The sequence below is a fragment of the Crotalus tigris genome, unplaced genomic scaffold (genome assembly GCF_016545835.1).
Source record: "Crotalus tigris isolate CLP2741 ecotype Arizona unplaced genomic scaffold, ASM1654583v1 scf7180000017623.1712378, whole genome shotgun sequence".
Classification (NCBI taxonomy): Eukaryota; Metazoa; Chordata; class Lepidosauria; order Squamata; family Viperidae; genus Crotalus; species Crotalus tigris.
Genome location: NW_024096518.1, coordinates 190,158 through 204,935, shown reverse-complemented (window position 1 = coordinate 204,935; position 14,778 = coordinate 190,158). Strand labels below are relative to the sequence as shown.

At 43.0% G+C, this 14,778-nt stretch overlaps 1 protein-coding gene across 3 annotated transcripts in view; it reads left to right on the top strand.

Annotated features, from left to right (window-relative positions):
* The window catches only part of TMEM245 (transmembrane protein 245), a 241,257-nt gene that overhangs the window by 119,216 nt on the left and 107,263 nt on the right, over positions 1–14,778 (top strand). For all 3 annotated transcript variants that reach the window (XM_039331992.1, XM_039332002.1, XM_039331984.1), the window contains exons 9-10: positions 5,367–5,457; positions 6,329–6,427. In XM_039331992.1, coding sequence (XP_039187926.1) covers positions 5,367–5,457; positions 6,329–6,427 — 190 coding nt within the window. The remainder of the gene's footprint in view (positions 1–5,366; positions 5,458–6,328; positions 6,428–14,778) is intronic.

Sequence of the window (14,778 nt, the reverse complement as noted above, 5' to 3'; positions counted from 1 at the left end):
GGCTACGTTTTACTGAGGATGCTCCCTTCGTTTTTAGTCAGTTAGTGAGGGACAAGGCTATCTGGGCAAATGAAGGGATGAATTGGTAGTAAAAGTTTGCAAAGCCCAGGAAACTTTGTAGTTGCTTTCTTGTGCGGGGTGGTGCCCAATCTAATACTGCTCTGACCTTCTCTGGGTCCATTTCAATGCCCTGGGGGGATATGCGATAACCTAGGTAGTCTATCCTTTCCTGGTGGAATTCGCATTTTGAGAGTTTGGCATATAGGTGGGCAGCTCGCAGTTTCTTTAAAACCGCTCTGACAAGGTTGACATGTTCCTCTTTTGTTTCGGTGAAGTTAAGAATGTCATCCAAGTAAACAAGGACCCCCTTAAACAGGTGCTCCCTTAGAACATCATTGATTAATTGCATAAAGACTGCAGGGCCCCCTTGTAATCCAAATGGCAAGACTTTGAATTGATAGCATCCCATGGGGCAGTTAAATGAGGTCTTCTATTCGTCCCCTTCCTTAATTCTCACGCGATAGTAAGCTTCCCTTAGGTCTAGTTTAGAAAAAATTTTCCCTTTCGAGAGGTGTGACAGCATGTCTTTCATGAGGGGCAGAGGGTATAGGTTGCTTTCAGTGATTGTATTCAGGGCCCTATAATCCACGCATGCGTAAAGAGCCATCCTTCTTCTCTCTAAAAAGGACTGGGGCAGCCACTTTAGGCTTCACTGGCTCAATGAAACCTCTCTCTAGGTTTTTTTTTATGAATCTTTCCATTTCCTCCTTCTCCTTTGGGCTCATGGAGTATAATCTGGGCTTCGGGAGTTTTGCCCCAGGCTTGAATTCAATGGTACAGTCTGTGGGTCGGTGGGGGGGGAGCTCATTCGCCCCCTCCTCACTGAAAACCTCAGCAAGGTCTCTGTATTTCTCTGGTATTTCTGTTAGTCCCTTTTCCTCTCCCATGGATGCTTTTTCTATTCTTGATTCTGGTAGCCCCCCTTGGGGTTTTAAGTCCATAGGGTCCCCCTTCGGGAATTTGATTTCTGTCGTCCTCCAATTTACCCAGGGGTTCCATTTTTTTAACCATTCCATCCCTAGGATCATTGGGTATTCCATGCCAGGGGTCACCACAAACGTTATGTCCTCCTCATATTTGCCCAGGGAGAGGTGTTTGCCTAGGGTAGGTGGCACCCCCCCCGCTATGGATCCATCTAACTGGCCAAATGAGATTGGTTGTTCCAGTCTCCTCGATGGAATGCCCAGATTCCCCACTAGTGTCGGGCTAATGAGACAGCGGGTGCAGCCAGAGTCTATTAAGGCTTTCACCTTTACGGCTTCGGGCATGGGGGGAATTAATATAGTCACTGTTTGAGGATGGGTGCGATGTGTGCACTTACCAGGGGTTCACCCTCCGAGCTGTCATCTGAGAAGTCCACCGGCCCTGGGGTGTAGGCTGGAGTTCTTTCCCCTTGGTGAGCAGAAGTGGGGGGTTCCGCAATTTCCATCATTCTCATGGCAGTTTCTTTTGGCTTAGCTGAAGACTTTCCGGATTTGCTGATTTGGGATCTGTCTGGGTTGTGCTGGGGGGCTTTGGAGCGGCATTCTACAGCTCGATGCCCTTCTCTTCCGCATTTGAAACACCCCATTTGCTTCTTGGCTGTAGCCGATGGTTTCACTGATTCGTGTGTCAACTCAGGCAGGGGGCGGCTCCATTGTTTTCCTCAGCGGTGGCTCTTCAGTAGGTCGATCTCTGCTTCCTCTGCCAAGATGTACCATTCCTCAAGTTGGTGTGGGTCCCCTCGGGGCAGGCAAGCGTCATATAGGTCATAATTTAGTCCATCTTTGAAATGACTAAGGAGGATGTCTTCTGGCCAATTCAGTTTGCTGGCAATGACCCGGCATTCTTGTGAATATTCAGCCACCGGGCCTTTGCCTTGCCTCATCGTTTTTATCCTTTCGCGGGCTTTGCGATCAGCCAGGGGGTCTTCAAATCGTCTTCTCAGAGAGGACATGAAACGGTTGAAGTCGTTGAGTTCTGGGGCATTGGAATCATGCAAGTTCACCACCCAATCTGCAGCCAGTCTGTTCAGGGCAGATTGCATGATCCGGATGCGGGCTTTGTCGCTGGGGATGTCCCGCCCGTATTCCTCCATGTAGCTGAGGACTTGGGTTAGGAAAAACCCGAAGCGTGTTGGCTCCCCTTTGAATTTCACCTCCAACGGCGGACATCTTGGAATGGATCGGTGCCTCCGTTGTCGTTGGTAGTTTCTTCCATCCAGATTGCCATCTGTGGTTCGGTAGGGGGTGGGGGCTCCTGGATCAGTAGATGTCCCTGGGGTTGCAGGTTCCACTTCCCCCTCGGTGTCTCTCCCTTTGCGGCTCCAGGAGCTGGGGCAGCCATAGGGCTCAGGATTCTCCTCTCCTAGGGAGCTGAGAGTTCTCTTCATCAGGTCAATAGCTTTCTCTAGGATCCAGTCTGAGTACGGTGCCCAGCTTTCTCCCTCTTCACTTGTGTGCAGGGATTTTTCCATCTCCTGCTTCCATTCTGGTTACTTGGCCCTCCCGTCTCAGGGTCACCTTTCTTAATTCCTTTCCCCACTCACTTTTCTTTCCAACTCCCATTGACCAGTGAGGCTTGTGGTCCCCTGTCTCCACCACTTCTTCTCCTGAGGAATCTGACCTCTCGGATCCCAACATCTGGCAAGGTTCCAATTGGGTCAGCGGCTCTCTTTCCAGGGAGTTTTCCCCCTTTCTTGCTCCATTGTCTGACATGGTAATTTTTTTTTTTTTTGCAAAATCCCCCGGCAAGGGTCTCCCTTCCAGGTGGATTAATTTTGCAAGTCTTGTCTAATGTAAGGACCCACCCCACTTTTCATCTTAAGAAGACAAAACTCTTGGAATAATTCTTCCAACAGGAATCCTTTATTAAGAGAAAATGGTTGCAGGCGTTCTAGACAGGACTTGGGGTCCAAGCTCTCCCATTCAAGGTTTTAAGGGGTTCCCCAGTAGCCCCACCCAATCACCCCCCTCCTCCAGCGACAGTCTCAGGCATTACATTCCCACCCCCTTTTTCTTACTGCTGGCTGGATGGAGACGTCAAAGAAAACTACATGAAAGGTAATAGTCCCATTCTTATGGTTAGATCTTTTGGCAATACACACAACCAGTTCCTTTGAAGTATACTGAAGGAAGTGAGGGCCATAAAGGCCCTTTGTTCACCCCCTTCCCTTCATCGTATGGCAGAATCCATAGAAGGCAGAAATGGGGTTTTTTATAATTGATAACTAGAGATGAAATATAATTGGATTCTGACACTACCATTCAATTGCATTTATTTTACACTGTAGCAAGATTATGCTCAAAATCTTACAAGCTTGGCTTCAGCAATATGTGAACTGAGAACTACCAGAAGTACAAGCTGGGTTTTGAAGAGGCAGAGGAACCAGAAATCAAATTGCCAACATTCACTGGAGAAAGCAAGGGAATTCCAGAAAAACATTTGCTTCTGCTTTATTGACTATGCTAAACTTTTGATTGTGTAGACAACAATAATCTGTGGTAAGTTCCTAAAAATGTACCATACAGAAGCCTGCATGCCAATAGGTCCACAAGCAACATTTTGAACCAGACATGGAACAATCAGTTGGTTCAAAATAGCGGAAAAGATATGACTGTATATTGTCACTCTGCTTATTTAACTTATATGCAGAGTACATCATGCAAAATGCCAGGTTGGATGAATCACAAGCCAGAATTAAGATTGCCAAGAAAAATATCAACGATCTCAGATATGAAGATGATACCATTCTAATGGCAGAAAGTGGAGTGGAACTAAAGAGCCTTTTGATGAGGGTGAAAGAGGAGAGTGCAAAAAGTTGGCTTGAAACTCAACATTAAAAAAACTAGGATCATGGCATCTGGTCCCACCACTTCCTGACAGAAGGGAAAGAAATGAAAGCAGTGACAGATTTTATTTTCTTGGACTCCAAGATCACTGCAGACTGTGACTGCGGCTATGAAATTAAAAGACATTTGCTCTTTGGGGGAAAAGGTATGGCAAACCTAGACAGCATATTAAAAGCAGAGATATCACCTTGCCAACAAAGGTTCATATAGTCAAAGCTGTGTTTTGACTATATGGACTAGGAGATCTGGATCATAAGAAAGGCTGACACCGAAGAATTGATGCTTTCAAATTGTGGTGTTAAAGAAGACTCTTGAAAATCCCTTGGATTGCAAGATCAGATCTGTCAATCCTAAAAGAAATTAACCTTCATTGTTCTTTGGAAGCACAATACTGAAGCTGAAGCTCAAATATTTTAACCACTAAATGAGAAAAAAGGACTCATTGGAAAAGACCCTGCTGTTGGGAAAGATAGATGGCAAAAGAAAAAGAGGATGGCAGAGGATGAAATGGTTAGATAGTGTCATTGACACAGTGGGCATGGGTTTGAGTACCAGGGCATTGTTGAAGGAATTAAAAGCCAAGGTTATTAAAAGTGCAGGAAAGGAATATAGAGTTGGCTTATTTGATGAAGGTTAAAATAGGTATGTAGTTAATGGACCTCTGCTGACTAGATATGAATAACAAGGCTTTAAGAAATATGGAAAGAACAAAGCATTGCTGTTTTAAGAGATGGTGATAAGCTATGAAGGGGTAAGTAACTTTTTAATATTTTGTTCTTTTTGTACTCCCTATTTTTTATTTTTATAGTTTGTATTAGTTTTTATTTTTCTTAATTGTAATGTTTAATAAAAATTATTATAAAAAAGAGAAAAAGGTGCTTATGATTTATGAGTTTGTAGATTAGAAAAAGTAGCTTATGGAAAGAGGGAAAATATGAAATAATTTTCTATAGATAGGGTAAAATATAAATGCATTTATAACTGCTGTTAAAAAGATCGGAAGCTGTTTCTTAAAATCCTTTTTCATTTCTTTTTCTAATTTTCTTAGGTATTTGCTATTGTTATTTTCCTTATTTCTTTTCTAATATCTGTATTATCTTGTTAAAAATGTTCTCAATAAAGATTATATTTACAAAAAGAGTCTCTATTCCTGAGAAATCCCTATGGAGGTTTGATATTTTCCATTGATCTGCATTATTCTGCCATTGTTAAAAAAATATTTGTACATGAATATATTTCAGATGAATGCCAAGGATTCTTTGGAGTTGCATTTCAATAGCTACTGTTCAATATGCTGAACTTTCAGAAAAACATATAAGTCTGAATATATGCTATTTGGCATACATTCCTATTAAAACATCATCATTCCCATTAAAAATACCATTGTCTATCTGCATTTATTTATTGAGATAGTATATATCCAGTTAGAATATGTGCAATCAGAATGCATTATTTACATTTGTATTTCTTAATTAGTTGGCTTCCCGAAGCTCAAGTCATTCAGAAGGCTTTGAATTCAGCTGCTACTAATGTTTATCAGTATGGACGAGAATGGATAACACATAAGGTAATGATGAGATTCCTCTTTGGAGATTAATGTTCTACTGCTTCTTACTTTCTTTTCAGAAAGATTCATGACTGCAAAAATAAACTTTGATCAATATTTAATATTGACAGTTTGCAAATAGTTTGTCTTTAAATATTAATGAAAAATACCTTTTTTGCTATTATTTATCAGATTTCATAGTAGTCTGCAAAATAAAACTATAAAAATTATGTTAAAAATAGATATATCAAATTATCTAGATTAAAACTATAAACTTGTACTTGTTATTAAACTATAATTTGTAAATGTTAAATAAGCTTTTTTATTCTTCTCTCCCTTCTAATTCATTATGAGATCAGGTTTTAACAGTTATTTGTTTATCTGCTAAGTCCAATAAAAGATTTGCACAAGCTTATTTGGAGAATATACATTAGTCTTTATTAAGCAGTATTAATTGAGCAAAAAACCCTGTTGGTTCTGAACATAATGCAGTTCTGGATTTGATAATCTAAATTCTGTTACTCTATTTGTTCCCTTTATATACATTCTGATTACTGTCATGATTTAATTATATCAACAAAATCCATAACAACTGAAATGATTATTGTTACAATTTAAATACTATTCAAATGCTATGTAATGTTTTCAGACTGAATGATAATATAAAACATTTTCTTAATAAATAAAGGCCCTTGAAAAAATATATATTAATTTTTGTAAATCTATTTTTTTTCAATATTTGCAATATTTCTAGCAAGTGAATGAATAAATGGGATGAGCATTTTTCTACCTAAAATCATTTCTTTGATTAATGGGTATTTAGTAAATATAAAATACATAATCAGTCAGTGTTACTTTTCAAATATTTTGACACATTTTTTATATTTTATAGCTTGATAAAATATTAGGAGAAAAAGTAAATAGTACTGCTATGATTGAAAAGCAAGTTCTGGAGCTTTGGGACAGACTATATCATTCTTGGTGTGCAAAAGTGAGTATCTTTTTTTATATTGCCAGTATATTGATCCACGAAAAATTACAGCATAATATTTTGTTAATAGTTACAAAGTTAAATTTTAACTGATATGATTATGTGAATATCTCTTTCAATATGCACGATTCTGTTAATGACCTGGGTGCTTCCAATGAAGGGACTACGAAAACATACACATTGCTACAGTGACATCTGAAGCATACCTAACAATTATTGATTTATATTGAGTTAGCAATAAATATGACAATGTATAACAAGTGATGTTGGTGATTGGATATACCTATTTTTTTCTTTCCTAGGGACAGTCTAGCTCAGGGGTGTCAAACTCAATTTCATTGAGGGCTGCATCAGCACTGTGGTTGCCCTCGGGGGCTGGGTGGGTGTGGCCTACTGGGTGGCGTGGATGGAGTGGGTGTGGCCTACTGGGTGGGCAAGGCCAGCTCTACATCGTTTGCATTGTAGGGGCCTGGGCAGGAGTGGGACAGATCTGAGGGTCTCTGGCAGAATGGGGTAGGACCAGGGCAAGCGCCAAGGCACGGTCTATTTCTTCATTTGTCACAAAGGGTGACACCTCCTTAGCATGCACCCAGGGGGTGGAATCGACAAAGCAGGGGCTGGATCCTCGCTGTTTCTAGACGGCCTTGTGGAGCTAAGACTGAATGTGTTTCAGCATAGATGGCCACCACAAAATTGTACAGTGGCTCCCGGCCGGCCAGGGCCAAGGCAGCAGGGGCCGTTCCCTCACTGTTTCCAGGATGACTTCGCGGGCCACATGAAACCACTTTGCAGGCTGAATCTGGCCCCTGGGCCTTATGTTTGACATGTCTGGTCTAGCTACATGAATCACATGCTATAAACACAAATCCGTGTGAATCTTGTATTTGAATGCATTCTGTGTGGATCTGTCTTTTTGCTTGGTCTGAAAGTGCAACTATTGTAGAATGTGTGTGTAAGGACCCACTTCAATCCCACATCTTAAGGAAGCAGAACTCTTGGAAACAATTTCTTCCAACAGGAACTTTTATTAAGAGTAGTTGATAGCAGGCATAATAGACAGGATCTGAGGGATTTCTTTACAGATCAATTACTTTAAAGTGTCCCTAAGTAAACCCCACCCCACAGTTCATCCGGATGATTCAGACCGGCCAATCCCCAGGTGTTAATTCCATCGTGGGAAAGGGGAGATAACATCAATCTGGCTCGTTTCTAGTGTGATGTTCTTTTTGATAACGGAGAAATAAGCCAGGTTCCGGAGATTTGTACTACTTCCCCTCCCTTTTCCTAGCTGCCCGGTTAGGGAGAAGAAGGTTCAGAGAGATGCATAGGAGGGATAGGGATAGCAGACACAGAGTCAGTAAACAAAAGGTTACATTGTAGCAAATAGAGGAAGGGAAAGCAATAACCCCGCAGGCACATCCCCCCCTTCCCCTTGGGAGTATGGCGGAACCCAGGGGAAAATGAGATTTGTTTTTAGGTCAGAGGGGATAGGTAGAAATGAAATAGGAATGGGTTCTGACATCCTACCCCCCTTAAAAATAAGAGAGATCCACCTATAGAGAAAACAAAACAGGTATAGAGGTTAGTCTGGTTTGTTGGGATATTCTGTATGAAACGTCTTTAGCAGTTTCGGGGTTCTGACATGATGTTTATGGACCCACTTGTTTTGTGAGGAGGGAAGGTGTTTCCATGCTACTAGGTATTGAGTTGTCCCCTGATACTTCCTAGAATCTAGGATTTCTTTTATCTCGAAGTGTTGTTCTCCTTCAACCATGATTGGAGGTGTGTGTGTTTGTGAGGGGGGGGAATTTTTGGCCATAAGGATGACTGTTGTTCTCTTTTCAGCAAGCTGCAGTGAAAAATTGGGTGTATTTGCCTGAGATTTTGGGATAGTTCTAATTTTACTATTACTGGGTTTATGATTCTTTTAATTGGAAAAGTTCCTATATATTTTGGTCCAAGGGTAAATACCCACTTCAATCCACATCTTAAGAAAGCAGAACTCTTGGAAACTGTTTCTTCCAACAGGAACTTTTATTAAGAGAAATTGATAGCAGGAATGATAGACAGGATCTGAGGGATTCCCTTACAATTCAATGTTTTAAAGTGTCCCTAAGCAGCTTCCCACCCTGCAGTTCTTCCAGGTGATTCAAACCAGCAGATTTCTAAGTGTTAACTCCAGGAAAGATAACATCAATCTGGCTTTGTTGGCACGATCATTGAACATCTCCTCACACAGATCCCAGAGGCTGCATCTTTTCACACACACCCTTTTCCTTGCTGGCCAGTAAGGAGGAGAAGTTCAGAGGGGCATAGGATGAAAGGCAAATGGTTACATTGGGATGGTTAACTGACCCGAAGCGAATCAACAAAAGGTTACTTTGTAGTGAATAGAGGAAGTGAAAGTAATAAAAACTCCATGCATACCCCCTCCCCCTTAGTAGTGTGACAGGATCCAGGAGAGAGTAAGAATTGGTTTTATATCAGAGAAGATAGATAGAAATGAAATATAACTGGATTCTGACATCCTGTCCCCCTTAAAAATAAGAGAGATCCACCTGTAGAGAAAACAAAACAGGCATAAAAGTTAGTCTAGCTTGTTAGGATACTCTATATGAAACTTCTTTAACAGCTTAGGGGCTCTGACATGACGTTTATGGACCCTCTCGTTTAGTGAGGAGGGGAGGTGTTTCCATGCTACTAGGTATTGAGTTGTCCCATGATATCTCCTAGAGTCTAGGACAGCAGTTCTCAATCTATGGGTCGCGACTCCATTTGGGGTCGAACAACCATTTTACGGGGGTCGCCGAACAACACAATCAGCCATTTTTCCCCCTCAGAGGGCGGCGCCGGGCATGCGCGCCGTACATGGGGGCACCGCCGTGCATGCACACCGTGCATGGGGGCCTGCCGCACATGGGGGCGCCCCCCGCATGCGCGGTGCGTCTGTGTGACGGGGGTCGCCGTCACACAAAGGTTGAGAACTGCTGGTCTAGGATTTCCTTTATCTCAAAGTGATGTTCGCCTTCCACCATGATTGGAGGTGGTGGTGGGGGGGAATTTTTGGCCGTAAGGTTGACTGTTCTCTTTTCAGTAAACTGCAGTGAAAAATTGGGTTTATTTGCCTGAGGTTTTTGGGTAGTTCTAATTCTACTGTTACTGGGTTTATGATTCTTTTAATTGGAAAAGATCTTATATATTTTGGTCCAAGTTTTTTACAGCGTTGTAGGGATTTTAGGTATTTTGTAGACAAATATACCATTTCTCCTATAATGAATGGTGTGGATGCAACTCTTTTTTTATCTACTTGTGCTTTGTATGCTTACCTAGCTTCGTCTAAGGATTTTCTAACTATTGGTCAGGTGTTTTCTAATTGTTATATCCATTCTTTCAGTGATGGAATTGCCGGTTCATTTGGGATTAGTTCTGGCATAGGGCTAAAACTTTGATCGGTAGCTATTTGAAAAGCCTGTACTGAAGTGGACTGCGTTATTGTAGGCAACCTCTGCAAAAGGGAGTAGGTCCGTCCAATTAGTTTGCTGGAAATTAATAAAGCATCTTAAGTATTGCTCAAGTACAGAGTTCGAGCATTGTGATTGGCCATTACACTGAGGATGATGACTAGATGATAGTCCCTGAGTGGTTCCTAAGAGGGATAAAAATTCCTTCCAAAATTCTGACGTAAATTGCATTCCCTTATCAGATATTATGTGTTGGGGTACCCCATGTAGTCTGTAGATATGCTGCATGAATATTTTCGCTAATGTTTTTGTTTCCAGGGGGCTGAGGGATTTGTCACTGGTGGTAATAGTCCGGGCGATTTCCATTGTAATCTCTTGGCAGTTGTGCACGTTGGGCAGCTGGCCACGTAACTTTATATGTTCTTTTTCATGGACGGCCACCAAAATTGCCTTTTAATTAAATGTAAAGTTTTTACCAATCCAAAATACCCTGCTGATTTTGTGTCATGGCATAGCTGCATGAAAATGACCCTTTGGGTGGTTGGCATACATAACCCCCCCCGCCCATGGCAGTTCGTCTTTGATTGTGCACATGTGTCTATTTTGCTGGAACCATTCATCTGTTTCTAAAATTTTCCGGAATTTGATTTCAGTTTGGCTACCCAGCTGCAGCTTTAATTTAGCTTGGCCTCTGGTGGTTATTGGTGCTGCCAGTTGTGGTTCAGGCATGAGTGGTTTAGAATTGGTGGCTCGCATGCTGTTATATTGGGGCATGCGAGAAAGTGCATCTGCCAGGAAGTTCTTTCCCCCCCCTCCCGGCAAGTGCTTAAGCGTGAAACAGAATTGGTGAAAATGCTGGGACCAGCGGGCTTGCTTGGGAGTGAGGTTCCTGGGTGTTTTTAAGACTTCGAGGTTTGAGACTGAAAGATAAAGAAGACACAGACTACTATCAAATTTGGGACATATTTTATTGTTGGTTAGAGGAAAGAATGAAGGATTAGGAACTGAATATGTATTAGTATAGCTAATCCCAGACAGCTCGTTGATTGGAAAAATGAACATATGTTTATGAAAAAAAAACCAATAAAATTTTTATTAAAAAAAACGTCCAGGTTTTGTGGTCTGTCCAGACCTAAAAAGGGATCTTATTCCCTTCAAAGAAATGGCGCCACGTGTGTAATGACCAACACACACCGTATGCCTCCTTTTCCCACATTGCCCAATGCTGTTCCATTTCAGTGAGTTTCTTGGATGTGTACGTGCACGGTTGCAATACCCCTTTGTTGTTTTCTTGTAATAATACAGCCCCCAGTGCCACATCGCTTGCGTCCGCCTGTATTACAAAAGCTTTATCCGTGTCTGGGTGCCTCAGTATGGGTTTGACAGAAGAAAGTCTCTTTAAGCTCTCGAATACCGCTTGGCATTCTATTGTCCATTCTAGTGGCTGGCTGGGTTTCACTGAGGAATCTCCCTTCGTTTTTAGTAAGTTCGTGAGGGGCAGGACTATTTGGGCAAACGAAGGGATGAATTGGTGGTAAAAGTTTGTGAAACCCAGGAAATTTTGCAACTGCTTCCTTGTATGAGATGGTGCCCATTATAGTACTGCTCTGATCATCTCGGGGTCCATTTCAATGCCCTATGGGGATATGTGATAACTCAGGTAATCTATTCTTTCCTGGTGGAATTCACATTTCGATATTTTGGCATATAGGTGGGCAGCTCGCAGGTTCTTTAAAACTGCTCTGACTAGGTTGACATGTTCCTCTTTGTTCGATGAAGATAAGGATGTTGTCTAGATAAACCAGGACCCCCTTAAAGAGGTACTCCCTTAGTACCTCATTGATTAATTACATAAATACTGCGGGGGGCCTTGTAGTCCAAATGGCAAAACTTTGAATTGGTAGGACCCCATTGGGCAATTAAATGCGGTGTTCCGTTCATACGCTTCCCTTAGATCTAGTTTAGTGAAAATTCTTCCTTTCAAGAGATGAGATAACATGTTCTTTATGAGGGGAGGGGGTATAGTTTACTTTCACTGATTGCATTCAGGGTGCCTAATCTACGCACAAGAGTAACGTGCTGTCCTTCTTCTCTCTAAAGAGAATCGGGGCGGCTACCTTAGGCTTGTCAGGTTCGATAAACACCCTTTCTTGGTTTTTATTTATGAATCTTTCCATTTCCTCCTTCTCCTTAGGGCTCATAGAGTATAATCTGGGCTTTGGGAGTTTTGCCCCGGGCTTGAATTCTATGGCACAATCCGTGGGTTGGTGAGAGGGAAGCTCATCCGCCTGCTCCTCACTGAAAACTTCAGCAAGGTCTCAGTACTCCTCTGGTATTTCAGGTATCCCCTTTTCCTCTCCCATCGATACTTTCTCCATTCCTAAGTTTGGTAGGGCTCCTTGGGTTTTTAAGTTCGCACAATCCCCCTTCGGGAAATTGAGTTCTGCTGTCCTCCAATTTACCCCAGGGTTCCATTTCTTTAACCATTCCAACCCTAGAATCATTGGGCATTCCATGCCTGGAATCACTAGAAATGTTATGTCTTCCTCATGATTCCCCAGGAATAGGTGGACTAGTAAAGTGGCTAGGGTAGCTGGCACACCCCCCCCCCGCTCTGTACCCATCTATCTGGCCAAATGAGATTAGTTGTTTCAGTCTCTTCATTGGAATGCCCAAGTTCCCCACTAGTGTTGAGCTAATGAGGCAGCAGGTGCAGCCAGAGTCTGTTAAGGCTTTCACTTTGACAGCTTTGGCATGGAGGGAGCTAATATAGTCACTATCTTGAGGATGGGTGCGATGGGTCCACTTATCCAGGGTTCGCCCTCCGAGCTGTCGTCTGAGGTGTCCACCAGCCCTGCAGTGTAGGCTGGAGTTCCTTCCCCACGCTTGGCACGGGTTGGGGACTCCACAGCCTCTATCGCCCTCATGGCGGGTTCCTTTGGCTTGGCTGGGGACTTCCCTGATTTCCTGGCCAGTGATCGGTTTGGGTTATGCTGGGGGGGTTTTGAGCGGCATTCTATGGCGCGATGCCTCTCTCTCCTGCACTTGAAACAGCTCGTTGACTTGGTCGTAGCCGGTGGTTTCGCTGGCTCGCGCATCGGCTCAGGCGAGTGGCCCCATGTTTTTTTTTTTGCGGTTCCTCTTCAGTAGTTCGATCTCTTCTTCCTCCACCAGGACGTACCATTCATCAAGTTGGCGTGGGTTCCCTCGAGGTAGGCAAGCATCATACAGGTCGTAGTTTAGGCCGTCTTTGAAATGGCAAAGGAGGATGTCTTCAGGCCAGTTCAACTTGTTGGCAATGGCCCGGAATTCTTGGGTATGTTTGACTACCAGGCGTCTGCCCTGCCTCACCGTCTTGATTCTCTCTTGGGCCTTTGGATCAGTCAGGGGGTCCTCAAATCACCTTCTCAGGGAGGACATGGTGGTTGAAGTTGTTGAGCTCTGGGGCATTGGAATCATGCAGGTTCACCATCCAGTCTGCAGCCGCCCCGTCCAGAGTAGATTGCATGATACAAATACAGGCTTTATCACTGGGGATGTCCCATCCGTATTCTTCCATGTAGCTGAGGACTTGGGTTAGGAAGTGTGGCGGCTTCCCCCTGAATTTTGTGTCCAGCGGCGGGAATATTTGGATGGATTGGTGCCTTTGCTGCCGATGGTATTGTCTCCCATCCTGATTGCCATATGCAGGTCGGCAGGGAGTGGGGACTACCGAGGTGGTAGCTGCTGTTTCAGTGTATATCTCCAGGACTACAGTTTCCGATTCCCGCTCCATGTCTCTCCAGTTGCAGCTCCAGATGCTGGTGTGACCATGGGGCTCAGAATTCTCTTCCCCTAGAGAGCTGAGGGTTCTTTTCATCAGGTCAATAGCTTTCTCTAAGATCCAGTTCGAGTGCTGTGCACAACTTTCTTCCTCTTCGCTAATGTGCAGGGATTTCTCCATCTCTTGCTTCCATTCGGGTTGGTGGCTGCCCTGTCTCAGGGTCGCCTTTCTCGTTCTCTTTTCCTACTCGTCTTACTTGCCAACGCCCATCGACCACCTAGGTTTGGGGTCGTGCGTTTTCACCACTTCCTCTCCAGAGGAGTATGACGACTTGGATCCTGATAGCTGGCAAAATCCCCTGGTAAGGTTCTTCCTTCCAGGTTGACTATTACTGCAGATCCTGTCTAATGTAAGGACCCACTTCAATCCCACATCTTAAGGAAGCAGAACTCTTGGAAACAAGTTTTTCCAACAGGAACTTTTATTAAGAGTTGTTGATAGCATGCATAATAGACAGGATCTGAGGGATTTCTTTACAGATCGATTACTTTAAAGTGTTCCTAAGTAAACCCCACCCCACAGTTTATCCAGACGATTCAGACCAGCCAATCCCCAGGTGTTAAATCTATTGTGGGAAAGGGGAGATAACATCAATCTGGCTCTGTTTATAGTGCAATGTTCCACAGCTCTTCACACTTCCTTTTGAGAATGGAGAAATAAGCCAGGTTCCGGACATTTGTACTACTTTCCTCCCTTTTTCATAGCTGCCTGGTTAGGGAGAAAAAGGTTCAGAGAGATGCGTAGTGCAGGAGACAATTTGTTACATTGTAATGGATAGCAGAAACAGAGTCAATAAACAAAATGTTACATTGTAGCAAATAAAGGAAGTGAAAGAAATACCCGCATGCATATCCCCTCTCCCCCTTGGAAGTATGGAAGAATCCAGGGAAAGGTGAGATTTGATTTTAGATCAGAGATAGATAGAAATGAAATATAACTGGATTCTGACAGTGTGACCAAGTTGCTAAGTTACTCTTTATATGTAAGGTTGTAAAAAACTTAAGACTGGAATTGCTGACAGATTGTCCTTGTCACTACAGATAAGGACAGTTGCTAAAATCATCTAA